The 27899-nt window shown below is 35.3% G+C and overlaps 1 protein-coding gene across 3 annotated transcripts; it reads right to left on the bottom strand.

Moving 5' to 3' along the window:
- Positions 1–1105: 1105 nt before the first annotated feature.
- LOC131949254 (serine/threonine-protein kinase DCLK3-like) lies at positions 1106–27685 on the bottom strand. 3 transcript variants are annotated; one of them, XM_059311103.1, is made up of 8 exons: positions 27403–27685; positions 21174–21510; positions 19616–19633; positions 9090–10969; positions 5955–6101; positions 5018–5150; positions 4474–4641; positions 1106–4033 (listed from the first exon to the last, which is right to left on the bottom strand). In XM_059311103.1, exons 1-8 carry the CDS (start codon positions 27463–27465, stop codon positions 3783–3785), a joined length of 2997 nt encoding a protein of 998 aa, XP_059167086.1. In that variant the 5' UTR covers positions 27466–27685; the 3' UTR covers positions 1106–3782. The 3 variants fall into 3 exon arrangements, with proteins under 3 accessions (XP_059167086.1, XP_059167243.1, XP_059167163.1); XM_059311260.1 differs by lacking the exons at positions 19616–19633; positions 21174–21510; positions 27403–27685 and adding an exon at positions 15253–15491; XM_059311180.1 differs by lacking the exons at positions 19616–19633; positions 21174–21510; positions 27403–27685 and adding an exon at positions 11617–11659.
- Between the last annotated feature and the right edge of the window lie 214 nt (positions 27686–27899).

Consider the following 27899-nt stretch of genomic DNA (forward strand, 5'->3'; position numbering starts at 1 on the left):
AATGCCCAAACTGGCAAATTTCTTCAGATATTGGAACATTTGCCCTCAATGTGGCACATTCGTTTTAATTTATTGCCTAAACTGTGGCAAATGTATTCATTTTTTTTTAAATTTTTCCCCTAATAAGGGCACATTAAAGCTGATAATGGAAAATGTGTCCATAAAGTGGGCAATAATGTCCTATTTGTGGCACATCTATAATAATAGTTTCGCTGTCTGTGTATCTATCTATCTATCTATCTATCTATCTATCTATCTATCTGTCTGACAAGAATGCTCTAGAGAAAACATAAGCAAATTAAAAACATGCATAGTTAAACGAAAACGAAGTATGATGTCATATAGTAGAAAATAATATCAAGCCGGAGAGTGCACACAGCAATATGACGTCATTGATTCTGGCGTAAACATTGAATAAAAAGGAAATGTTGTCTAATCTAAATGGTTTGCGTGAAGAGTTTCTTTCATACAATTCTTCGGGTAGGGACGAAGCCCCACCCACCCCGCATAAGAACGTCTAAGCCCCCCCCCCCCCCCCCCTCCCCAACTCAAAAGAAATCTCTTCATCGATACTCTATAATACAATTACCGCCTAATTAATGTGTCTAATCTAAAAAGTGGTTTTCTTGCAATTTCTTTAATGCAATTCTTCAGAATTTTTCCTCCCCTTGAGAGGGGTGGGGGAACTTGAAATTTTCGGGGTGGGGGTAGAATTTTCTGGGAGGGGGCGGACACTGGAAAAAGTATATAATTATATTTTGTTGAATGGGACGGTAGACATGTTTTGGAGTGTGTGTGTGTGGGGGGGGGGGGGGGGGGGGCGAAGCCCCCTCCTCCCAAGTAGAATAGCCTGAAAGAAACTCTAAATGCGACTTTTGTCATGAATGAGATTAGTGCATGGTTTAGGGATATGCCTATGACTATATTTTGTATAAATTAAAGTACCAAGAAAATAGACAGCACTATCAACCTAGCGCCCGTTGTACCCTTCCTCAACGGGCCATTTTTCTCGTTTACATAATATTTTGCTAAAAAAATTGTCATGAAGATCAAAATAACATGTCTAACCATACAACAAATGAACAATAATATCCTATTTCAGAACTTCAACTAGTTTATTGAAATGATAAACTATGTTTCAAGAAACATGTTCAAACATTTAATTAATACATTTTAAGATGAAAAGATATATTTGGACGGAGTCATATCTTCAACAACAAGTAGCTATACTTTTGGATTGAAATAAAATACATTTCTATAACATTACAAGATATGTAACTTCTGAATTTCATATATTTTTAAGTACTCAAATTATGTGAAACTTTAAAAATGCTCAAAGGCAAGCAGTACCACTGTAGAATAAAACAAACTTAGATACCTACTGAACATATTCACTCAGAATTTAATCCCACACACAAATCAAGTCAGCACTGGAGATGACTTAAGTCATATAATCCCTTTTTAATTTTAAGCAAATACTACATTTCCTATTAAAGAACGCTACACCTTGGTCAGTATTTTCTGGTGTAGCCTGTGTAAAAAAAAACATACTTTTTTTTTGGCGTAATTTTTATAAGTGTATCATTTCTTTTTTCTACACATCAGTGAACATTTGCTTAGTAAACACACCTTTTCCAAGTCATAAAGTTGTGTATGATACAAGTGTGAGTTAATAATCAACAATAAATAAATAAATATGTAATAATAAACAAGGAAAAGTATCTCAATAACATCCATGTTAAGAATGGAATTATAAACATCTTTACTATATACATTTATAAACTTTTAAAACCTCTTTGAAAACAATACAGAAAGTACACAATTTATTGGATGGGGGAGTGGAATTAAATTTGCCCAAATTTACAATTAATAATAAAACCTACAGTAGCAGATTATGGGGATGTCAAGGTTGTCATGGTTACTGCTATAAATAATTTCTACATGTTGGTATAGGTGACAAGACACTGATGAAGGTAAAACTGCTTGTTTTGGTTGTACAATTTATGAAGTACACACATAAAAATGGTAATGAAGTTACTAATTTTGATAAAAAATGAGGATATTATGTAAATGAGTTTACTCTGAAAAAGAAAACGGATGAGGCTAGTATATGGTCCTGTATCATACACATAATTAGGTCTACACAGCGAGTGGTGTGTGCAGTGGGTATAATTATTTAAGTTAAATAGAGTGTGTGCAGTACATGTTGGTGTGTGTTATGTTTATGTTGGGGTAGTGAATGTTTGTTGGAGTGTAGGTAGGATTTTATGGGATATGAAATGGGGCGTAAGTAGTGTGTGTGGTAGATCTATATGTTGGGGTGTGGGCTGTATATACTTGTGTGTGGGATGTTTAATGGGAAAGTTGAGTTGAGAGGGGTGTACACTAATATGAGGGAAGACTTAGTCACATACACAAACATTTTAGCTTTATGCATTTTTAAAAATGGTGCACAAAGCTAACAAAAAATTTATAGCTTGATCTTATAAATTCCTCCAACAATTTTTAAAAATATACAAGTGGTGTGTGTAATTTTGCATTTCATAAATTCACATAACTCTCAACATATTAAACAATTGTAACAAGAATATTTTTGGCCTAAAGAGTAACACCAGGTAAAAGAAGAAATATTTTTGTTCAAAGTCAGCACTGGCCAAGAGGAAACTGACAAGTTTGAGACAGAAATCCAATACTGCCATGTAATCTATATACAAGGATATCACAGATGATTCAAAGAGTTAATTAAAAAGTTAACCAATTTGTACAATGACAAAAGTGCTTAGGATAAGTAAAAGTATCCAAGTTTTTGCTACTTTATTTGCTAAATCTGTTAAATTTTAAGATATTTTTGTTTGTCTTGGAAAATAAATTTGACAGCGTTGAAAAAAAAATACCTTTGGTAGTGAAATTAATACAAAAAATCCAAATTGATGGTTTCGTTCTGTTGGTATATAAAACATGGAAACAACAATGTTAACTGGGAGATAATTGACCTAATAGTTCAATAGTAATAATTATTTTAATATTATACCAGTAATCTAAAACAAGATCAACTAGATGGTATTATATTTTTTTTCACCTAAGTTGAAACACAATAGAGGTATATTTCACCCATCTATAATGTTGTAATGTTGTAATGTACAGTTTCTGAATTAAGCTTTTTTATTGATTTATTATTTTGAAATTTCTAGAGGCTTTCTTAAACAAATGCAGTTATTTTTATTGTGTAAACAAAAATTTTGCCAAATGAAACAATAAAGAATCCATGAAGCATTTTTGCTATATTTTAAAAAAAATATTTATAATTGAAATATCACAATCTAGCTTATTTAACCATTAAAGCTGTTTTGACATTAATATTTAGCAAGATAACAATTTACAAAAGTTATGTAGATATCACAGAATTAATGCAGACCTATGTGCAGTAGAAAATCAAAACACTTTAGAAATACCAAGTTATAGTAGCCATAAAAAGTCTGTTAAATCATCAATAGCAGACCTACTACAAAACAAGGTGTTCAATAATGTGGATTTTAGTAAAAAGAAATATACTTTCATAGTTAGTAACCTATTAAAATATAGGATATAACACAATATGAATTGTTTTTTAAATAGAGGAGTAATACTTAATTTATTCAGATAGACATAGTCTTATGCAACAATGTCACACAAATTTTACATTTATAACAATCTATTAAAGTTTACATACTAACTTATGTTTACTTAAAATATCCTTTATCACAATAGAAATCAAAACAAATTTATTTCATAAAAACTCATATTTATTCTTCTATCTTTTCCCTGTCTCTTTTCTTCTTTTCTTTTAATTTCTGGTAATTTTCGTAATGAACCTTCGACTGAACTTCCAATTCTTTTCGTACTTCTTTGCAAGCGACCTCAATTGTTGCTGCCCGGTTGGCTATGATGTCTGTCTGTCCATTGCAGACAACCCACCTATGACACAGCACATCCACTGATGTGTAGCGCTTTCTTCTATCCACAATTAACAGTCTGCTGATTAAATCTTTGGCACCTGGAAAAGAAACAAATACTTTATTTAACTGTGATGCAACACTTAATTTTATACTTAAGATTTTAACTCTGTTTATAGTCCAGAATAGATGAAAAACAAAGAATTATTTTAACAACTCAATTTTTTTTTTGAAAGTTCCATTATATAATAATTTTTTGTATATATTGGTTTGTAAGATAAGTCTTTTCTTTTTTTTAAAATTACAATGAAGTTTCCAATAGTTTATTTTCTCATAGATAATATTTACGCCCACTTGATTAATTTTAATTAATCTTGAACTATATATAAAAGCCTATGGCCTATACTGAAATATATTTTTTTTTAAATTAAATTAAATAAAAAATACATCTATACCAAATTTTTAAAATTATTTTTTACTAGAGGTTAGAAAAGAGAGAATTATGAGCAGTAAAATAATTTTCTCTGAGTATGTGACCTACTTCTGGATGTGTTGTCCCAATATGGAGACAGGAACTGGTACTCTCCAGCTTTGATGAATTCAAAAAGTTCTGATTGGTTTCTGTCTGGGGACCGGAAGGGTGGAAACCCACACAGTAGGATGTAGGTGATGACACCAACTGCCCACATGTCCACCTCCAAACTATAGCCTGCAATTATAAAACAAACAAAACTATATATCGAACCATACCTAATTTTAAAATTGTAACTTTATCTAAATTTGTTAAGACTAGTACTTTTAAAACACAATTTTTTTGTTTTCTGGCAGGAAGGGGGAAAGAGGGGGGTGGGGGGTTAAGAAGTAAAAATGTGGTTTCATAATCACTATTGATTTACTTGAGACAGTTGTCTATTTGAGGGTCCCGAACGAAAGAGATTTTAACCCATCTTAACACCCCCTTTGAAATGCATTAGATTATTTCTACCTATTTCTGTAAGCCTACTGTGCCACATATGCAGGTATTTATAACCGATTTCTTTAACAATTTTGGTGTAACATAATAATATGAGTAGGCTATATGTTACCTATTTCTGTCAGAATCTCAGGTGCCACATATGTGGGTGTGCCACACACTGTGTAGATAAGTTCTTTCACCTCCATAGCCAGCCCAAAGTCTGCAAGTTTTAAAGTGATTGTTCCATCTTTGTTTCTGTGTACCTGCAGGTAGATAGATATTTTTTTTTAAATCATTAACCTGTGTCATAAGTTGTTTTGTTTTGTTTTTTGTTGTTTTTTTTTAAATCGTTAACTTGTGTCACAAGTTTTTTTTTTTTAATTATTATACTAGAATGTATTCAAGCATTATTGAGGATGTATTAAATAAAATAATGCAAATTCAATGTTTCTTTTTTTTATATTTTGAACTAAATATGATTCACAAATAATTGTTCTCTATAATGTTAGCTAGCCAAAATAATTGTCAAAATAGATTTCTATTTACTTCTGAAACACTAATAACTATGTATCTATCATTATATTTCTTAAACACCATTCCATGAGAACCTATCAATATAGTCCTAGTTATCAAAACCTATTCTATGTGAACAGTCAGTATATTTATCAAACAGTGAGCGGATCACTGTGAGCCTATCAATATATTTCTAAACCACTATTCACTGCATTTCTCAACCCCTTTTTCAGTGTGTAATTATTAAATAATTTTAGGCCTCTAGGCATCAAGCACTATTGACTGTGAACCTATCTATATAAATATATGTATCAAGCAAAATTCACCCTGAACCTATCTTTATAAATATATGTATCAAGCACTATTCATTGTAAAGCTATCTATATAAATATATGCATCAAGCACTATTCACTGCATTTCTCAACATCTTTTTACTGTGAGCTTATCTATATAATCATAAAATAATTATAGGCCCCCAGATATCAAGCACTATTCACTGTGAACCTATCTATATAAATATAAAATGTAGTAAGCACTATTCACTGTGAACCTACCAGCAGATTCTCTGGCTTGAGGTCCCTGTGAACTATGCTCCTGGAGTGCAGATAAAAGAGGGCGTTACACACATCCCTCACCATCATGGCGGACTCCATCTCCCCAAATTTGACACTCTGAGTAATGGCATCGAACAAGTCGCCTCCCTGTGTTGGTGATATTTTAAACAAGGAATAAATAAATAGTCAATGGCATTAAGTTAAATGAAACCTTTTATTGTTAGATAAAGTAAACTCAACATATGTTAGAAATTTTAAAGCTGTGTAGCTTCAGCCAGTGGCGTAGCGAGGTCGGGTGTCACCCGGTGCGGCACTTAATGGTGTCACCCCCCCCCCCTAGAGGGGGACAAACTTTCAAGTTTTCGATTTGCACCCCCCCCCTCAAGTTTTCGATTTGCACCCCCACCCCCTCAAACTTTCGATTTGCACCCCCCCCCCGTCAAGTTTTTCTCTCTATATTTTGCTATTTTTTGCCTTGGTGTCACCCCCCTAAATGGTGTCACCCGGTGCGGTCCGCACCCCCCGCCCCCCCCCCCCCTCGCTACGCCCCTGGCTTCAGCATAAGCAAAGAAGCCCATTCTATGAAATGAAATGTATAGATTCATACTGTTTATACAGCCCACACAAAAAAAATACACTAGACATGAGCCATAGGCCTATAGCAATCGTTAATAAACGACGCCATCTCGCTACACACACGGGGGAGAGAATGTTTGGACTAAGTGACAATGTTTGTTAAGGATGAAAGGCATTAAAAAAAATAACACATTGTTACATTCACCAGTTATTTCGCGATGTTAAGATTTTCTTTAATTAAAAAAAAAACAATTGTATTAAAAATTAATCAATACACTCAATGTTGATTGAGCTAAATCAATATTATAAAAATAAATCTGTTAAAAAAACAAAGTTAGCAGTTTCGAGAGAGATTGTAAACATTGGTGTAATATCATTTTAAGAAGGGGGGGGGTCTGGTATATTTATGACGATGGGGAGAGGGGATATTTTTAAAACTCTGACGTCCTTTCTATATGACCCGCAGAGGGCTTGATACAAATTTAAAATCCGTTTAAAAATATTTGTCGAACTAATTCTAATTATAGTTTTAGACTGTTACTTAAAATAGAATAAGATGCACGAGCTAAAAATAGCAAGTCGGTCACGACCCATGTGACTTCTTCAGATTCTCAATAATTACTAATTATTAGGACGAAAAAGATAATTTGTCCGCGTCTTGACCTACGCCCAAAGCACGACCTATATTGCTGGTATGTTAATGATGTAGGGCGGAGTTTTAGGAGCTAAAGATATGCTTGTTGGGAAAGGGGTGAGGAGGTGGTCGATGGCGACAGTATTTCATACACATCATACATATATATATATATATATATATATATATATATATATATATATATATATATATATATATATATATATATATATATATACTCAGAGTATTCAGTGCTAAAGAGGTGGCACCAATACTAGAATAATTCAGCAAAAATGTCAGGGTATGCTTGTAGGAATGTGCCACACTTTAGGCAGGTCTATAAGGATCGCAGACGAATAGAAATCAATCAATGAGACAGATCGATCGATCAATACACAACTGGTCGTGTTTACTGTCCCCTGGTCGTAGTTAAATAGGGAGGGGAAGGGGGAGGTAATCGAAGGCTGAAGTACCGACTGAGTTATCTCGCTCTCTGTCATATATAATGTAAGGTTTCTTTTGTGAAAGGCCATAAGGGGGAATAATTCTAGCCACAAACCATTGCACAATAACACATTACTAGTTATTTTTTTTCTTCTGTATTAGGTACACAAAACAAACATTATTTTTTAAAATAAAATATTAGAAAATATAATTATATTCTCTAATTAAAGATTGAGCTAGGGTTGAGAAAAAATTGAAGGCGTGTACGAGTGGAGTTGCTCTAGTCTAATACCTAGCAAAACAAACGCAGAAGGTCAGCATTTTTGTGATTATGTCACGCAAGGCGTTAATTTTTAATGAGCTGACGTCATTGAGAAAGTTGCTCAATGCATAGGATTTTTCTCTTTACTTTGTTGATTTGTTTTACAGGATGAGAAAGTGTGCGTTTTTTTGGTGTCGGTTTAAAGCTGTCTGAGCTTATTAGCGAACACCAAAAGAACAGAAAGAATATATGTGTGTCTGTGTGTTTGTGAGTATATGTGTTTGTGTCTGTATTTGTGTGTCTGTGTTTGTGTGTCTGTGTTTGTGTGTCTGTGTTTGTGTGTCTGTGTGTTTGTGTGTATATGATTTTATGTGTGTGTCTGTGTCTGTGTGTTTGTGTGTTTGAGTATATGTGTTTGTGCTTGTCTGTGGCGGTGTGTCCGTGTGTTTGTGTATGTGTCTGTGTGTCTATGTGTTGGTGAGTAGGTATATGTGTTGGTGTGTGTTTACATGTGTGTGTGTGTTTATGTGTATGTGTACGTGGTTCTATATGTATGTGCGTGTGTCTATGTGTTTTTGCTTGTGACTATATGTTGGTGTGTGTCTGTGTTGGTGTGTGTCTATGTCTATGTCTTCATGTGTATCTATGTCTTCAAGTATGTATGTGTGTCTGTGTGCGATTGAGTGAGTGAAGAAAATGGATGGTAAGAGTGAGTGAAATGAGGGAGTATAGGGAGGGAGGGAGCGGAAGGGGTAAGTGCTGAGAGAGATGTGGAGAAAGTGAATGGAGTGAGAGAATGTGGTGATTGGAGTAAGTGAAGAGAGATGACGTGGGGTGACTGCGGAGATGGAGGGAGAGAGTGAAGAACAAAAGGGAGTGGAACTGAGTGCAGGAAATAAAATGAGAGAGGGATGAAGAGTAGTGAATGCAGAGGAGAGGGTAATGAATAAGTAGAATGAGTAGAATGATGAAGTAAGGGGTCATCCATTTATGACGTCCACACGTGGGGGGGGGGGGGGGTGTGTGTAAAAAAACCGACTTTTGTGTATAAGGAAAAAAAGTGGATTTTTGTGGACGGGGGAGGGGGGTCCAAAATCCCAAAAATGTGTGGACGTCATAAATGGATGACCCCTAAGTCTAGTTGCTCAATGACAATTTGAACATATACATCAACATCAAAAGATGGTTTAAACATACTCAAAAAATAACAGTAACCCACCTTGACAAGCTCCATGACCAGGTATATCCGTTCTATCGTCTCAAACTCCTCGTACAGACGCACTATGTTGGGCTGGCTGCAGTCTTTCATGATGTCGATCTCGTTCTCCACCATCTGATCCTTGCCTTTCAGCTTCGACTTGTCAATCACTTTAATCGCCACCTCCTGCCCGGTTTCTTTATTGCGAGATAACCGAACGATGGCGAAATTACCGTCGCCTAGTTTACGTCCCAGGTCGTAGCGCTGCGTGATGTAATCGTCGGAGCCGACTTGGCGTTCTTCTTTCGTTTTCCGCACGATTCGAGTTTTGACTCGTTTCCGTTGTTGTTTATCCTCGCGGTCTTGTTTACGTTTTTCTTTGGGGTTTTTGTTATTGTTGTTGCTGTCGGGTACTTCCGGTTCCTCTGCTGGTACATTAACTGGGTCAGGCTGGTTTTCTACAGTGTCTGAGTTTGTGTTTAGAACTTCCACAGTGCCGTTCACGACCTCGTTACTTTTCGGCACATTTTGTGTCTCTTCAACATTACTTTCTTGATCTTTTGTGTTAGGTTCTTCTTCAACTTTCCGCTCGACACTTTGTAACTTTTCTTGCTTTTTCTTCTCCTTTTCCGCCTTTACTTTCTCTCTTCTTTCACTCTCTAATCGCGCCGCTTCGAATTTTTCTTTTTCAAGTTTCAACTTCTCCTGATTCTCTTTCTCCGCCTTCTCAGCTTGAGCCATCCTTTCTCTCGCCGCTCTCTCCGCTGCTTCTCTTTGCTCTTTCCTCTCCAACTCCGCCTTCTCCTTCAACATTTCATCTTCAGCTTTCTTATCAACCACTTCCTGATCATCTTTAACAACAACTTCCGCTTTTTTAAACGGACCTTCGCTCACTTTCTGCGGGATAAGTCCCCTCTTCCTCCTTTCCTCCTCTCTAGCCCGTCTCTCCGATTCCACCATTTTTAAACGTCTTTTCCTAAACCTCTCCCTCTCCTCATTCACCAGCCTCATTCTCTCTTTCTCCATCCTCTTAAGCATATAATACCCATGCGAAGGCATTGTCGATTCACCGTGCTCGAAATTCGCATCAAAATCTTTCTCCGTTTCGTTTTCTTTTCCGATTTTTCTCTTCGGCCGATGCAGTCTCTTGTGTCCAGGTACCGTCGCCTCACTTTGCCCAGCCATCACCGCCTCGCCTGGTTCCGAACGGTGAGTACTGATATCGCTGGAATCGAACCCACTGTCTTTCTTATCCGGCACCTGCGTGACCAACGGATCCGTGGCGGGGATCTCATTCCTGGCACCAACTGCCTGGTTCTGTTTCAAAGCCGCCCCCGACGGGCTGACCTTTCTTTTCCGTTTCTGCGATCTTTCCCATTCCTTCAGTAACAATTTCGCATCGTTTCCTTCTGGGAACAATTCTTTCAGAATATCAGACACTACGGAATCTAATAAATCTGGATCCCCGGGTCCCAAAGCGATGAAAAAGTTATCATTTCGAAAGAAATCCGAAACGCCTTGAACTTCTTTCCCACTGATTCCGAATAACCTTTGAACTTTATTGTTTTTCGACTTTTGACTAAACGCCTCGGAAATATCTGAGATTAGCTGTTCGTAAGACTGTACCGATCGTTTATTCAGCAAAATTTTAATATTGTTTCGAGGTTTGGGCCCGTGACGGACGATGGTGATGAGTTTGGGTTTGTTGGCCAAATTTTCCGAGCGGTTGGTCGGGGCAGGGCGATGGGTGCTGTTGAAGGCTTGCCACCGGCGCTGTTGGTAGGAGTGGTTCGTGCGGAAGTAGCGCCCGGGGTGGAAGGCGTTGGTGACGTAGCCGCGGTACCGGTAGCTGCCGGGGTTCTCAGCTTCCAGCTCGGAGCTCTGGTTCCCCTGGGGTCGGGCTGTGGGGACAGGAAGAAAACGGTTATATAAATAGATAAATAATTACATGTATATATTTATATAGTGTCCAAATATCTATTAATAACGGACTTGAAATGATAGAAACTAATCCAAATAGTGTTTTTTATTTTAAATTGATTAGTGTATAAGGAAGGTAATACAAGTTAATGATAGTGGTTAGTTTAAAAAAAAAAAAACAACAAAAAAAAAAGGATTAAAAAGTAATTGCAAACAAATATTGTATTAAAAAAAACAACACTAGAAAACAATAGTATTTAAACGGACACTATAGTCTACTTTTCAAATTTAAAACAAATTCATTTTGTATATTTGTTTACTAGAGATAATATTTTGATTGTTTTCTAAGAAGCAGACTAACACATTAAAAAATAAAATTAAAGTTGACTAGCTAAGCTACTAGCCTTCAAAGTTAGATTTTCCTACTTAAGAAAGTTCAGATGAACAGTAAGCGATGTTAACATATGTTAATAAAGTATCTATATATCAGCTAAAAGGTAAAGTATCTTAAAGGCCGACGAAGTAAAATAACCTTGACGTCAACATGTACATAAAGCAATATTAATCTACTTTCTACAAAAAGTAATGTCTATCTAACTTCTGCAATATGCAAAATGCAGATACATACCATCGCTTGACTCAAAACACTGATACATTTTTGATTACCGTCTATCACAAACACAAATGTAAGGTTAGCCGTCAATAGAACATTGCTCTCTACACAAAAATCTCATAGCCTCTGTGCATTTATTATAACATTCAGCCCGTTAGAGACTATTTTAGATTTTGTAGGATCACCGTCTATCAATAAAACAAAATGCTATCGACAATTTATATTTGTCAGAAGCAGATGCCTATCACATAACAGCTCTCTACAGAAAATAATCCAACTCTGTTTATGTTCGGCATAACATTTAACCCATTAAAGTCTATTTTAAATTTAGTAGACACTGACGGCTGTAGTGTATTTAACTCAATGCCGATATTTCCTAAGTTTTCTGGAATTTCCCCACTTTAAAACACACTAGCGACAGTAAATGTCTTCAACTGTCTGGCAGGGGTCTCTCAGTTTATAGCGCCCGTAAAGGGGTTCATGTAAACAGTCGATGTAATTGTAGAAGCAGATCCTTGTGCCGTAAAAGTTGTGACAAGTAAGGTCAGGAGTTCCATTGTGTCGAGATATCAACACACTTTCACATTCAAGCAGTAAGTGACGTAACTGAGTGTGTAGGGAGCCCATGGGGGGGGGTGTGGAGCCCTCAATGAATCCTAAAAATAAATTTGGTCTTGCGTAATGTTTAAAATGTTAACATTTGAAATTTCATTAAAAAAAACAACAAATTTTACATTATAGAGTAGAGGTGAATAACTTGAAATTAAATCAAGAACCCAGGATTTCTTTAAAACTGGATTATTTTTATACCAGCTATCCAAGCAATATTTAAATTAAGGTTTCCAGATGGTTTTAAATCAAGAATTCATGATAAATTTTAAACCAGTCTAAACGTGATCCGCCACTGAGTTTTATTCACCTACTCACACTCCCCAACTCTACATTGAACCCCATTTAGATTCCGACCCCCCCCCCCCCCCCCCCCCGTAAAAAAACTTGCTATGTTAATGTTAACGGCTGCATGTGTTATACATTGACAAATGTTACATAGATATATTGACATAACACTCACACAACGTAATCGATGAGAGTTTTAGTTGTTTTTTATGATTCCATTCAATAAATACACAAATGTGGATTAACAAAATGTATGGTGTCTTTTTAGTACAGGCGGAGTAATTACTGGCATTTTAACTAGATCAGAAATTTATGGTTTAATGGTTATGGTAGAGTTGGCAGTAATAAACATTTCTCGTAAGAGACTGGGCACGAGAGGGCTATGTGGTGGACGTTAGTACTTTGTTATATTGTGTTATATGAAAGAGAGAGAGCGTTTGCTATAAAGCAATGTTATATTATTATAACCTATGATATACTTTATTTTTATCGTCAAAAAAAATCTTGCTAATTTGAATAGATCAATGAATGAGTTGACAGCATTAAATTGTAAGTTTTTCTTTACTTATTACTAGGCTTCGCAACAGTGTTTGATAAAGATTAAGCTCACTTTTTCCTCTAAACTGAGGCGCCTATCATAATTTGTTTAAAAAAATAATTATGTAGTATAAATTTGAGTTGTGGTAGTGTGTGTGTGTGGGGGGGGGGGGCAGAGGTGAATATTATATGATACAAGAGCCGGAAGGGTTTACACGTAATTTTAGATAAAAATCGTGGGTTAAAATTAAAATGGGTTAAAATATGTCATTTTACATTACATATGTGCTTAATCTGAGAGCTTAAGAATATGTATCACAAACACAGTTTCTTATAACTATTTGGTAACCACTTTAAAAGGATTTCTAATTAACAGAGACAAGGAAACAATTATTGAATACATGATTTTAATCGGCTCATTTAAATTGAGGTTATAACAGTGGCTAGATCAATAACTATAGATCTATTCACGCCGAAAAAAAAATCGATCGCTATACGTACAGGTACGCCGGGTATTTAATGAGTCACGTGTATACGTCACAATGGGGTTTTAAAATTTCGTGGGCAGATTGTTATTGGCACAGGTCTACACTGTCATTAATCATGGTATTGTAAGCCTTTTTAGATTTATCAGTTGAGACGGTTAAAGAAGATTTTAATCATGACACAGTAAACCTTTTAGATAGCAGGCGAGAAAGCCGTAGAGTATTTAATCATTGTATACTAAACCTATTTGATATATAACATAAGACAGCAGGATATTTTAAGCTCCCCCCCCCCCTTTTTTTAAATACCAGAGCGTTTGGCAGATAGCCGGATGGTCTCGAGTTTGGATCAATTTTGATATTTTAAGCTCCCCCCTTTTTTAGGCAGTCCCGTTCTTAAGGATACCTGACTTACGTTGGGGAAAGAAATGGCTGCTGGGCTTAGTGTTGACCACACAATATCTTTAAATGCCTAGGTCAAGAAACATACCTCTACTTCATCTGCCTAATGGATAGCTAAGTCTAAAGAGTAAATCTTTACTTTTACTTTATTAGAGTAAAACTTTTATATCTTTCAGGCGAGACTGCCCTAGAATAGACTAGTCTGAGATGTAGGTTTACTGACGTTAATTACCCAGTTGACTTTCTAGGCCAGTGAAAAATTAGGAAGGCCATGTCAACGAACATGAGAAATAGTAAAGAAAAATATTTATAAACAACTATTAAAAATATACACTAATAAATAATTGTTTACACAGCAAAGTTGTGATTGAATAAGCCGCTAATAAGCGTATCGTGTATAGAAAAGGATTCCTCAATGACTGACGCCCGATGCTTTCAACGATTTTTCCCCAGAACTTATAGCTATATAACACAAACAGCTAGACTTTACGTGAATTTTTACTGCAAACTTTTAGAAATAAAGATTAGACTAAGAAAATAAACATGTTTATTTTTTCTTAAAATACTAGATCTTTCTCTACTACATTTGTGACTTCACATTTCATGAACCCTTTCCGAGGTTGCATATCGTTACAGATGTCTGACCCCCCCCCCCCCTCCATTGGCATGAGACGCCAGTCATGGATAGCCTCAATACCTAAGTAACTGTAAAACTTTTTTAGCTAAGTAATCTTCTGTCTGTCCCGCTATTACCTTTTACCTTACACATTCAATGTTTCACACATTGAATAATACATGTAATTAAATATTTATGTCATACAACTTCCTGGTATGTTAAAAAGAAATATTCTAAAAATAGTACATTTCTAAACAAGGAATTAAAACCATGCGGCTAATTGATCGAGTGATGGGATATTTAATTTAAGTGGAAAGAGAGAGGGGGAGGAAGGAGAAGAGGGATGTGAATAGGATTAGAAGATGTGCAAGAAGGTGTGAGGGACAGAAAAGAGGAAGGAGGGAAGAATTAAAAAAAAGGAAGTTCCAAATGTCTTGCTACATCGGATTGACTTTAATACACGATCACTTAGTTCCTAGTTATGGGACTGCATTACTGCACTCTTTTTGATTTACTTACACGGTCCTTATATCATTCTCAGTGCACGCAAATCTAGTTAAAGATATAGACAAAATCTGCTCGACAGCGGAAATCTAGTAACATATTTTCTAATAGTCCATTATCGGATACTGGTATACATATATAATCTACAATAGGTATAGTGTAGTGTAAAAAATGAGTTGAGAAAACAAAAAACTATTTTAATCTACTTACAAGTTCCCAAAGTCATTGTGAACACAACTCCCCGTGAAGACAACTACAGCACTACTCAGCGAGTAAACTCGTGAAGTCTGGTTAACTCCACGCAAGCGACGTAACTAATGATAGAGAATCTTGTTTGTCTCCCCCTTTTTAATGTCCACACGATCACGTTTCCCTCCCCTTACACCGTCCACTCAATGAAGTATCGCGTTTGTCTCCCCTTCTATTGTCCACTTGTCGCGGGATCAAATGTGTCTCCCCTTGTTTACATACTCAAGGCGGTGTCGCGGTTTTTGCATCCTTTACAGCAGTTCTCGCCGCACAACTGGGTTAAAACACTGTTATTTTATTTGTAAAGATGTTACACTTTCGATCTTACATGACCGGCTTATTTGGGAAGTAGTGAGTGTATACAGTAATACCTTGCAATTTCGCGACCTGCTTTTCCCTGTCAAATTTCCTGTTCTTGTTTTTAAATGTACATGATTATACGGTCAGATTTATGTCGATCCATAATGAAAATGTTTGGCTAATTAGATTGCGATGCTAGATTCGAGTTTAGATAATGTCTGGTATAGGCAGTGAACATCGATTACATGAGCCAATGAGAAACCAGCTTGAGATAATTACAATATAACTCAGTTTATTTAAAGAAAATAAAAGCACTTATATGTCATTACGTTAAAGCACTATACGAATGCTAATAAAGAGAACTGCTCAAAAACAGTCCAGTGGAGAGGTGTGGCTGCAGCCCTTTGCTGTCCAAGGGGCCACATAAGAATAATAAGAGGAAGAAGAGTTCTATAAAATGTACAAATACTCGACCGCAGTGGCAGAAATGTAAGGAAGTGCAATGGTTATATAATCTTCTAATGAGAATTTCAAGAAAGAGATTGGTAATACTGGCATGAAACTAAACCAAGTCATATTGTGGTCATTTATCTCTAAAGTGATGTTTGTTGAAAATAAAAATAATAAAGTATTCCTTGATTTAAACGAAAACTATGCAGTGATACCATTTTTAAAAAGCCCAAACAAAAAAGGGCCTAGAACCAAGAATTGAGGAGGGGGAAAGGCATACGATGCGTATGCTGCATTATTTTAAGCTTTACTGTATTAGCCACTCAAAGTTCTATTTTTAGGTAAGATGACACACTTTCGCCCCCAGCCAATCAGCTTACGCGTGACTCAATGAAGCGGTTGTAAACATTAACATTTGTAAAACCCACGGCTAAATGTAGGGTACTTGAATTGTACATAAATGTTTCACTTTACATCCTCATTCACAGAAAAAAAAATAAACATTCAAGTGTTCCTAGATGAGCAATGCAGAGCGAAAAAAAACAACTATAGATCTATATCTAGCTATGAATGAAATCATGCAGAAACTAATGCGTCTTGGTGATTGAGAAATAGAATTTCCGGGAGTAGGAGGGAGAGGGGAGAGGGGAGACAATTTCGATTGAAGAAAATAGTATGCTAGATTCGATTTTAGATAATGTCTGGTATAGGCAGTGAACATCGATTACAGGAGCCAATGAGAAAACTGCTTGGGATAGTTACAACACAACTCAGTTTATTTAAAGAAAATAAAAGCACTTATATGTCATTACGTTAAAGCACTATACAAATGTTTTGAATTACTTTAACTTTTTAATATATAAGTTGACATAATAAGAAACATTGTAAACCTAAGTACATTAAAATATATTTAAAGACTTGGAATCTAATGTGTATGTACTTTGAGTTCAATGAATCAGAAATAAGCATACACGTTGTGTAATCGGAATCTAATTTGTTTATAGATTGTGTACAATGAATGATAAATTCTACATAATATTTAGTATACAATTTTTCAGATTACTAAACTTTTAAGTCTTAGAACTTTGGCATATTTAGACATACCCTACAAGACTGGAAAGCGTGTCTTGTATCACTATACCTATAGGGCATGATTATTATTATTTTGTTTTGAAGAATATAAGAACAGCGTAATCGTTTAAAAAAATTTCTTAGTAATAAATGAAGGCATTTTTTTTCTTTACAACATTGCCAGAAATATTATTGTTTCAACACATCTAACAAAACTTATTTTTTACGAAAACAAACAAACAAACAAACAAACATACCACAAAAAAAAACAAGCAAGCAAACAAAAACAAACTACAGTACGTCATCTTTATAAATGCTTATAAGCAATTCCCTCTACCTTGACATATAATTTTTACAGCGAGATTAATTAATGGAATAATTATTAATTTTAGGTGTTCGCCGACAAAACTATATCAATATTACTTTTTCACTATTATCACTCTCGCAATTAACGTAACTTTATAAATAATTATAAACAACTATCCATATCCCTCACCCTATCATTAAAACCTCTACATTTAAGAAGCATAGACGTTAGAGTAGTGTCAAACAGATAGAGAATAAAGCACGAAATCTTGCTCAATTACCGTTAGAGAATGCAACGAAATCGATAATGGTTGCTAAATCGAAAAGTCTCGAGTTCGAACCCCCGGGAAGACGAGTCTCGATAGCTGGGGACATAAATTCTTCTAGGAGAGACAACTCCTAAATTAAACAACTGATGCCTTATAGCAGTGGCGTCGCTAGGTCGGGTATCACCCCGTGCGAAACCTCATAGTTTCACCCCCACCCCCACCATATATATATATATATATATATATATATATATATATATATATATATATATATATATATATATATATATATATATATATATATATATATATATGCCTCCCAGGCAACGTTTTCACAGCAAATTATTAGATATGGTGACATACCCACCCTGGTCGTTCATTGACTTTAATTACCAGTAACTGAAAATATTCAAGTTAACATCTTTTCCTCTGTGAATTTTACATGATAGCTTTATAGTGTGTACAGTTAACAGTAGCAATGTTTATCTAATGTAGGTAATTAATACAGCTGGATGTAGCATTGGTGTCTCTATAGTTAGCAGGTTTACGTCATTTACTCACCTCCCCACCATTGTCGGGATTTGTCAATTTGTATTTCAAAGACTTTTTCACTCTAATTTAGCATTACTCAACTGGCACAACCATTTTTTCATCTTTATATAATATTATAAATTGTGTCACCCGGTGCGGTCCGCACCCGCCTCGCGAGTCGCGTCGCCTCTGCATTGTAGTTTGTTATTGGTTGGACAAAGGCTATAGCAGAAAATCAAAAAGAAAAGCAGGTTGAGAGATCGGAGTCAACGGCCTATATTGTGCATAACAAGTTGACACGTAATACCTAATTGTGTTGAAGCGAATCCCTTCCAACATAACAATTAAGAACGAAGAATAACAATTCTATTTTAACAAAAAACAATTAAAACAAAAAGGAAACATCGATCTACTTCATGTAGTTCATGGTCTATCGCAGCAAAGGTAACATCCCCTTTCGATATCACTGCTTTGTTAGTGCATAATGTGTGTACTTTTTTTTATTTTATTTTAAACACAGTCATCACGTGACACGTCCAGTTGCCGCCATCTCACGACCAGAACAAACATCCACCGCGAGATAACGAGCCATGGTGATGACGTCATTTGTTTACTGTTGTCATGCGACCGGGGAGGAAAGAAAATATAACAAGCATGGCACGAATGTGGCCGGGATGATAACATACAAGGGGATTAGACAAGTTTAGGGCGGTGTTTTGATTGCCTCCCTCTATGTGGACTTAAGCTAGGTCAGAGAGACACGGAACAGGAATTTATAGATGGAAAAAAAATTAATTTAATTAGTAGATGAAAATAATTGACATGTTTGCAGTTTTGTTGTCGATATGTGTATATATATATATATATATATATATATATATATATATATATATATATATATATATATATGTGTGTGTGTGTGTGTGTGTGTGTGTGTTTATGTGTGTGTGCATTCAGAGAAATATGTTTGTAAATGTTAAAACCTTTGTTGGACTTTTAAAATCTTCTCGTTTTATGTTTGTGGAAATGTCTAATACTATTTCATTCAAAATTATCCCCCCCCCCCCCCATTGTTACTTTTGTGTACCAACGGCAGTAAAGTAATAACAATAGAGTTAATATAGGTTGAAATACAATCTAGCACACACGGTTTCAATATAAGTGGTAGTGGGTGTAGAACAAAATATTAAACAGCTGTGCCAAGCTAATCAAAGCATTACGTGATGTATTTAATAATTGTGTTAACTAACGAGCGAACATACACAAGTGTAAAAATTTTTTTTTAAAAAACAAAAACAAAAACCGCCATATTACTTATATGGATAAAAGAAAAAAGTTGAAAATAATTGTTAAAGCATCACACATGAAAAATAAAACCAGCTCCTTGCTATACATACCAGCTTCTCCTCCTGCTCCTTGAAAGAAATGTAAAGTATAATTTTAAAACAAAAAAATTCTAATGGCTACAGTTATGTAATGTGCATGCAACCATCTGATTATTAGTCAATGGTATATTTATTGTTCTTTAGAACGATGTCGTTTTTTTATTGTTGGTGTGTGAATGTGTGTGCGTTTGCATCTAAAAGATTTATATTTGATATTTAAATATTTATTACTAATTTTATTATAATTGCCCCACGTGGTTAATCACTAGCCAGGAAATCTCTAAACATTTTTTTAATCTCAGACGTATAATCGCTAAGCCAGACAGTTTTCTAAAGAAGGATAACGACGAATTTAAAAACCATAAATATGAGGACTGTCATTGGATCTTGAACAACTTTTTTGCACCAAAAATATATACACTACAATGCTTTTAGGACGAAAATACGACATTTTTAATATATTAACTGTATAATTGTCAAATCTAATCTTGTGTATGTATATATATATATATATATATATATATATATATATATATATATATATATATATATATATATATATATATATATATATATATATTTAAAGCATGATTTTTTCTCGTTTATTTACTAGACATGAACATTTTCAAGTGTATAAGCATAGAATATCGTTAAACTTGATAAAGACAAAGAATAACATTTAAACCAGTTTATTCCTTTTAAGAGCGATAGCAGACATATCGTCAGCATTTAGATAAATTTCCATAAACCCACACGTAATATGCCCAGCTAGTCTAGCATAATCAGACAGAGTGAATAGAGAACTGGCACTTAAGTTATTGAGGAGTTACGCTTCACTGAACAACAGATACGTGTTAACGGTGACACAAGTCATGTTAGATCACTTGACTTAACAAATCGAGTTCACAAACAGGTATGTGTTCTCGGTAGTTACAGTACGTTTTGATCTACGTAAAGCCTGGGTTTGTGTTGAATGGCTTACACAACAAGCTGTATAGCTCATGACAATTTTGTTCAGTTCTCTGATTAGATCACGATCCCTAGTTCAGTCAGGTACACATCAGAGTTGAGTACCTGACCCGACCACCCACGCTTAATTGGTACCTAAACCCAACCCACGCTGCCTAGAGTCTACTCATCTGTAGTAGATACCCAGAACTAGTAAACTCAGCTCGAAAGAGCACCTAGCTCTATTCTACCCAGTTCAATTAGGTACCTAGCATTATTCTACCCAAGAGATGTAAAATATTCTGTTAATGAAAGATCTTGATGACTAATTACCTAATAAATAATTAATATTTTCATAATATTTTAGATGTATGTATCTTTTTTAATAAATTAATATTTACATAATATTTTAGATTTTAGATGTATGCCTATGTATCTTTTTATTGTAGTATTTTTACTGTACACATGTTTGTTCAAAACATTATACCTCACTACATAACAAATCATGCATATACAATTATAAATAGAAATATTTAACAGAAAAGAAATTGCGAGAAAAGAGTGCAATAATGAAAGCCAGATATGAAAAAGAAATAAAGTCCAAAGACAAAAGTAAACTGACCCATAGACCAGGGTTCCAGGTCAGCCCGACCGTACTTGATCATCTTAAAACCCTCGAACCCGGCACAGACGTACGTCTCCCCGTCCGACAGGTCCCCGATATCGTGGATCCGACGACCGGAAGCCGGTGTAAATATCTGCCGGACGCCGTAGGGGAGGTTGAAATTGGACGGCAGCTTCCCGGTGAGGTCATTGAGTAGATCGTTGAAGCTGTGGTAGCGGTTGGGGGTGATGTAGATTTTCTTACCCCGGAAGTACCTGTCGCCGTTGACGTAGAATCGCAACTTCCGGGGACGTCGTAAATCGCGGAGTTTTTCCTCGGCTCCGTCCTTCGGGATCTGGGAAGGGTACAATAACAGTGTTGATGAAGGGGAGAGCATTCAAGAGATGGAGACACAAATCTTACAGGGATAATAGAGTTCTAAGAATAGCCGAGTCTGTCTCGAGTTGCGTCCCTGTAGCGACGGCGCGATAGTTATCTTCCTCGGTTAATTATAAGAACAAAAGGAATAAAGGTTAGACTGACCCAGCTCGTGGATCTTAATGAAGCATCTTAATTAGGTCATGAATGTTAAGTAGTAAACATCCTTTACGTTTAGTAGTAATCACATACATATGACTTTCTTTTAAGCTCGCCATTAGGATGTAATTAAAAACATGTTCAAACGCAACTCTTTTTACAAGCTTTTATTTAACTCACTTCCTCTGTCGTCAGTCGTCAGTCGTCAGTCTAGACGGAAACGCAGGAGTGAAAATTCGGACAGTTCTACTTGACCGATACGATTCACAGTTGGCACGTGGGTCAAGACATGAAGACAATGCAATCTGAAACTAAATTTGACTTAATTGGATGCCTAATTAATTTTTTATGAATTAATAAAAATTTGGACCGAATTATTAGGCATGTCTAGCCAACCACACCACACGCGTCATCACCTTCAATAGCTGCGCCATCACGTAATGGCTGCGTTCAAAAACCATTGCGCGCCTACTGAACGTGATGTTCAGTAGGCGCGCAATGGTTTTTAGTCATGTAACTCTATTGTAAATAAAACATGTAAAGTACTGAAAAAAAAATTCATAAAAAACGTTTTAATAACAAGCTTTTATGTAATGATGCACTAAAAAGTAGAAAATAAATTATAGACTACTATTTAAATAACTATAAAGAAAAGCGTGGGTGTCTTCCTTAACATTAGTAAAGGTATCCAATAGATACTAAAGTGACCCACGCTTTTCTTTATAGTTATTTAAATAGTAGTCTATAATTTATTTTCTACTTTTTAGTGCATCATTACATAAAAGCTTGTTATTAAAACGTTTTTTATGAATTTTTTTTACAAGCTTTTATTTAACTCACTTCCTCTGTCGACAGTCTGTCGACAGTCTGTCTAGATGGAAACGCAGGAGTGAAAATTCGGAAACTTCTACTTGACCGATACGATTCACAGTTGGCACGTGGGTCAAGACATAAAGACAATGCAATCTGAATCTAAATTTGACTTAATTGGATGCCTAATTAATTTTTTATGAATTAATTAAAATTTGGACCGAATTAGTAGGCATGTCTAGCCAACCACACCACACGCGTCATCACCTTCAATAGCTGCGCCATCACGTAATGGCTGCGTTCAAAAACAATTGCGCGCCTACTGAACGTGATGTTCAGTAGGCGCGCAATGGTTTTTAGTCATGTAACTCTATTGTAAATAAAACATGTAAAGTACTGAAAAAAAAATTCATAAAAAAACGTTTTAATAACAAGCTTTTATGTAATGATGCACTAAAAAGTAGAAAATAAATTATAGACTACTATTTAAATAACTATAAAGAAAAGCGTGGGTGTCTTCCTTAACATTAGTAAAGGTATCCAATAGATACTAAAGTGACCCACGCTTTTCTTTATAGTTATTTAAATAGTAGCCTATAATTTATTTTCTACTTTTTAGTGCATCATTACATAAAAGCTTGTTATTAAAACGTTTTTTTATGAATTTTTTTTTTTACAAGCTTTTATTTAACTTGCTTCCTCTGTCGTCAGTCTGTCTGTCTAGATGGAAATGCTGGAGTGAAATTTCGGACATTTCTATTTGACCGATACGATTCACATTTGGCACGTGGGTCAAGACATGAAGACAATGCAATCTGAAATTAAATTTGACTTAATTGGATGCCTAATTAATTTTTTATGAATTAATTAAAATTTGGACCGAATCAATAGGCATGTCTGTCCAACCACACCACACGCGTCATCACGTTCAATAGCTGCGCCATCACCTTCAGTAGGCGCGCGGTATCACGTTCAGTAGGCGCGCAATGGTTTTTAGTCATGTAACTCTATTGTAAATAAAACATGTAAAGTACTGAAAAAAAATTTCATAAAAAACGTTTTAATAACAAGCTTTTATGTAATAATGCACTAAAGAGTAGAAAATTATAGACTACTATTTAAATAACTATAAAGAAAAGCGTGGGTCACTTTAGTATCTATTGGATACCTTTACTAATGTTAAGGAAGACACTAACGCTTTTCTTTATAGTTATTTAAATAGTAGTCTATAATTTTCTACTTTTTAGTGCATTATTACATAAAAGCTTGTTATTTAAACGTTTTTTATGAATTTTTTTTTAAGTCTTCAAAAAAAAAAAAAAAAAATTAAAAAAATAAATAGATAAAATTAGTAGAATTTCTTATAATTAGCAATAAAAATAGTAAAAAAATAAATAAAAGGAAAATTTGATTTGCTTTAAAGGAATATAACTATAAATGAAAACGTAGCTGTTTTACAAGGTTGAATAAATAATAAACATTTTAAAACATTGAAATCAGTTATTGTTAATAAAATGAAATATTTTATTTAAAGATTCTAGTTCACCATTTAATTAACACATTTTCTTCTCACCAAACTAACGATACCTTTATTAACAGGCAGAATTTCTTAAATACTAACTGACTTCTTCGTTTAAATCCTAATTGATATTAACAAACTGCACACACTTGATACGGGCTAAGAACTGCACCACATACGAATGAACTAACAACAACACTACCGTTAATTTTGTTGTGTTGTGTTGGTCTTTAAATAAGTTTTTTTTCGTACAGGTAGGGAACAGGTTTCAGGTCGATTTTTATTGATAGTAACGGTAAGAGCGACAGGAAAAGGTTCTGATTGAAAAAAGATCGATATTGATTGACAGGTGACGTCGATTTTTTTTTTTTGGAGCTGTGATCGAGAGCAGGGGTGATCCGTTAGTCATGTCGAGCTGTAGGTGTTGGTGTTTGTGTGTGTACGTGAGTGTGTTTCTATGTATGTGTGTGTGTGTGTGCGTCTACGTAAGTTTGTATGCGTTGGTATGTGGATGTGTGTGTACTTACTGCTGGCGGAAAAGCTGGACCGTTACATTAATAGTTGTTTTTTTTTGGGGGGGGGGGTGTGGAGGTGGGGGTTGGGGGCTCTTATAAGGTAGACTAGTATACGAATTGATACATTGAATAGGGTAAGATTGTAATATTGACTAGATTGGTGGGATTGTTAACTAAAGCATTGTGTGGTATTTGAATAATAACTAGTTTGATGGGATTGATTTAAAAACAGCGTGGGATTGTGGTAATAACTAGATTGGTGGGATTGATTTAACAACAGCGTGGGATTGTGGTAATAACTAGATTGGTGGGATTGATTTAACAACAGCGTGGGATTGTGGTAATAACTAGATTCGTGGGATTGTTTTAACAGCAGCGTGGGATTGTGGTAATGACTAGATTCGTGGGATTGTTAAATCTTACAATGTGTTGGATTGTGATAATGAACACGGATCGGGCTCTTTCATCGATAGCCAGGATTGTTACGATGGCTAGGGAGGGATCGTTATATCGACCCAGGGGTAAGATCGTTAAATTGACAGAAGACGGATGTAGTATTGTTAGATTGACTGATGTAGTATTGTTATATTAACAGATGTAGGATTGTTATACTGAGAGATATAGGATTCTTATATTGAAAGACGTAGGATTGTTATGCTGACAAATAAAGGATTGTTATACTAACAGATGTAGGATTGTTAAATTGACGGATTTAGTAAAATTTGACTTGGGCTAAAATATGTATATTTACCAAGTGTAATATGTTTACAATGAATGATAGTGTATAGATTGTGGCATAAAGTAATGGTGACATTTTTTAGTTGCCCTGTTTTGTTTACATTACAACACATGAAGTAAGATTCGTATGTTTTTGTGACTACATCATTTAGACTCTATTGGGTCGGCGTGGTCGAGTCGGTAAAGCTCATGGTTGCTATTTCGAAAAGTCTCGAGTTCGAACCCTCGGGCAGTTGAGGTTCGTTAGCCATAACTGATGCCTTGTAGTTTGTTCTTGGTTGGACAAAGGCTATGGAAGCAAATCCAAATAGAAAAGCAGGCTGAAATTACAACTAACAGTTTATCTTCGTTTTCAGTTTTGTTGGTTCAGCGTGACCTTTAACCCCAATCTAGGGCTATTCTATATATGAACTCAATTCTTACTATATCGTAAAGTGCTTGTTTCACTACAACAAGGCAATAATGTTCTAGTACTACACACTATACTATAACGACGGACGCCACTCCAGTCAAGAATCTTACATTCAAACTGTTTCTCCAGCATGTACTAAAGACATAGCTCTCTCCTAAAAAAATGAACACGGGAAAAGAAGTGACACTAAGTATTGCATAACAATTGAGAGGTTCTCAAGATATTCACTGGCATATTAAATATGCAACGGGACGTAACCGAGGTGAATGTGAAACTAGTATCGATTTCTGAATATCTAACCCAAACCCTCAATACAAATCCTAACAATTACCATGATGTTTATCTTACTACTAGTTTTATCACTAACTCTTGCTTTAGCACTAAACCAATGGTAACCCTAACTGACAATAGGGAGAAATAAATAAAAAAAACTCAATACGATACTATCTTATAATAAAAACTTCGATACGATACTGTATTGTCAAACCGGCTCTACTGTAAGAACCCACAATAGACTAGCACATGAAGCTGCGACCGCTCACGATGTCACTAACGATACTGTATTATTATAAAAACGTCGATACGATACTGTAATGTCATAAAAACTTCGATACGATACTGTATTGTCAAACCGACTCTGATGTAAGAACCCACAATAGACTTGCAAATGAAGCTGCGACGACTCACGATCTCACTAACGATACCGTCTTATTATAAAAACTTCGATACGATACTATATTGTCAAGCCGGCTCTGAAATAAGAACCCACAATAGACTTGCAAATGAAGCTGCGACCACTCACGATCTCACTGTACCACCGCCCATCTACGACCGAGGCTATTTATTTAATTGTATTGCCGAGGGTCGGGTTCTCTTGTCGTGTAAGTGAAGAAACAAGGACTCGGTAATTAATTGATCCTCAACAATTGATTGACCTTGACCTTGTGTAGTGAACTCCGTGGGAAAAGCCGTTGTTTAATTTTCGTTTATTCTTCTTCAAACATATTGTTAGTTAACATATTTGTATTAACATATAGGCACTAGTTATTGTGTTTACGAGCGAAATGGTTCTGAAAAATATATACTAACGCTAAATAAGTGTTACATAATCCGAGATTTATAGAAACAATATCAACTTTAAAAGGACATATATGAGCCTACAGCGTAAAAAATAATGTGCATCATCTAGATAAAACAAAAGAAGGCAATCAATATATAGAAATCGGCTAAACTGTTAATTAAGTTTCAGAAAAAAAAATTGCATGAAATAACCGAACAGCAAAACAGTATTGATACAAATATTACGAAAACCATCATCTCCATATAGATCTATGAGTATCAAATCAACTTTAGGTTTGAGATTTTTTAAAAAGTGTACATCACTTAGGCTAGAGATTACCATCCCCATCACACGCCATTTACTAAAGATGGTCATCATGCAAACGTGACAGAGTAGCCTCAAGAAATATGAGATTTCGTGTGATATTAGGAAATGGTATGTTCAATCAAAGACAATTTTAGAGATTAATGGATTATACATGTAAAAGTAAAGTTCCATTTTCGAAACTGACAGTTCTTGCGGAAAGTGAAGTAGACTTCACCTGTTTCTGTGACCTCTGCATATAAAAGAAATAATGTGGTGAGCTCTATGGTAATATATTTTACATGCGCCAGTAAATAATCAAAGACAGATTGGTTTAGAGATTATCTTCCTACCTGTCCCGTGTTGGAGGAGGTGACAATACCTCTGGAGATATCCTCAGCAACCGACACCGACATGGCAGGGGCGGTAACTCTACCTCCGGTCCCAGACAACCTCAGAAGTCACCACAAAATTCATGCTTGTATTTCTCGTTGATATTCTCCACGCCTCTGTGTTGTCTTATCTCTTCTTACATTTTTGTTGTGTGTCTGTTTAACTTACTTCTACTTCACAGTTTGGAATTACGTATCTTTTTGTTATTAATCTTCCTACGAATCAGTCAAGCAACGAACTCTCCCATTGCTAGTCTCCCTTGCTCATCGCTATTACAATCGCTTTCATTTTTAAAAATTCGTCTATCGCCGGTACGTGTGAATAACGTCTGAAAGATAAAAAAGGGGAGTTAACCATACAATAATTGACAGGTAATTATCTATATAGATGGTATGTTTGTTAGTCCATTTTTCGGTCACGTATGTAGATGCTTGCACTTAGTAAACGTATAGGTTAA

This window comes from Physella acuta, unplaced genomic scaffold (assembly GCF_028476545.2).
Source record: "Physella acuta isolate Inbredline_101_S28 unplaced genomic scaffold, ASM2847654v3 ptg000007l, whole genome shotgun sequence".
Classification (NCBI taxonomy): domain Eukaryota; kingdom Metazoa; phylum Mollusca; class Gastropoda; family Physidae; genus Physella; species Physella acuta.

Bases quoted from the DNA above. Each gene is read 5' to 3' on its own strand.
- LOC131949254 (XM_059311103.1), bottom strand. From the start codon at position 27,465: ATGTCGGTGTCGGTTGCTGAGGATATCTCCAGAGGTATTGTCACCTCC. The intron at 21,511-27,402 runs GTAGGAAGATAA...TACCCTTCCCAG, and splicing joins CCTCCTCCAACACGGGACAG to ATCCCGAAGGACGGAGCCGA. The intron at 5,151-5,954 runs GTAGGTTCACAG...ATCTACCTGCAG, and splicing joins TCAAGCCAGAGAATCTGCTG to GTACACAGAAACAAAGATGG.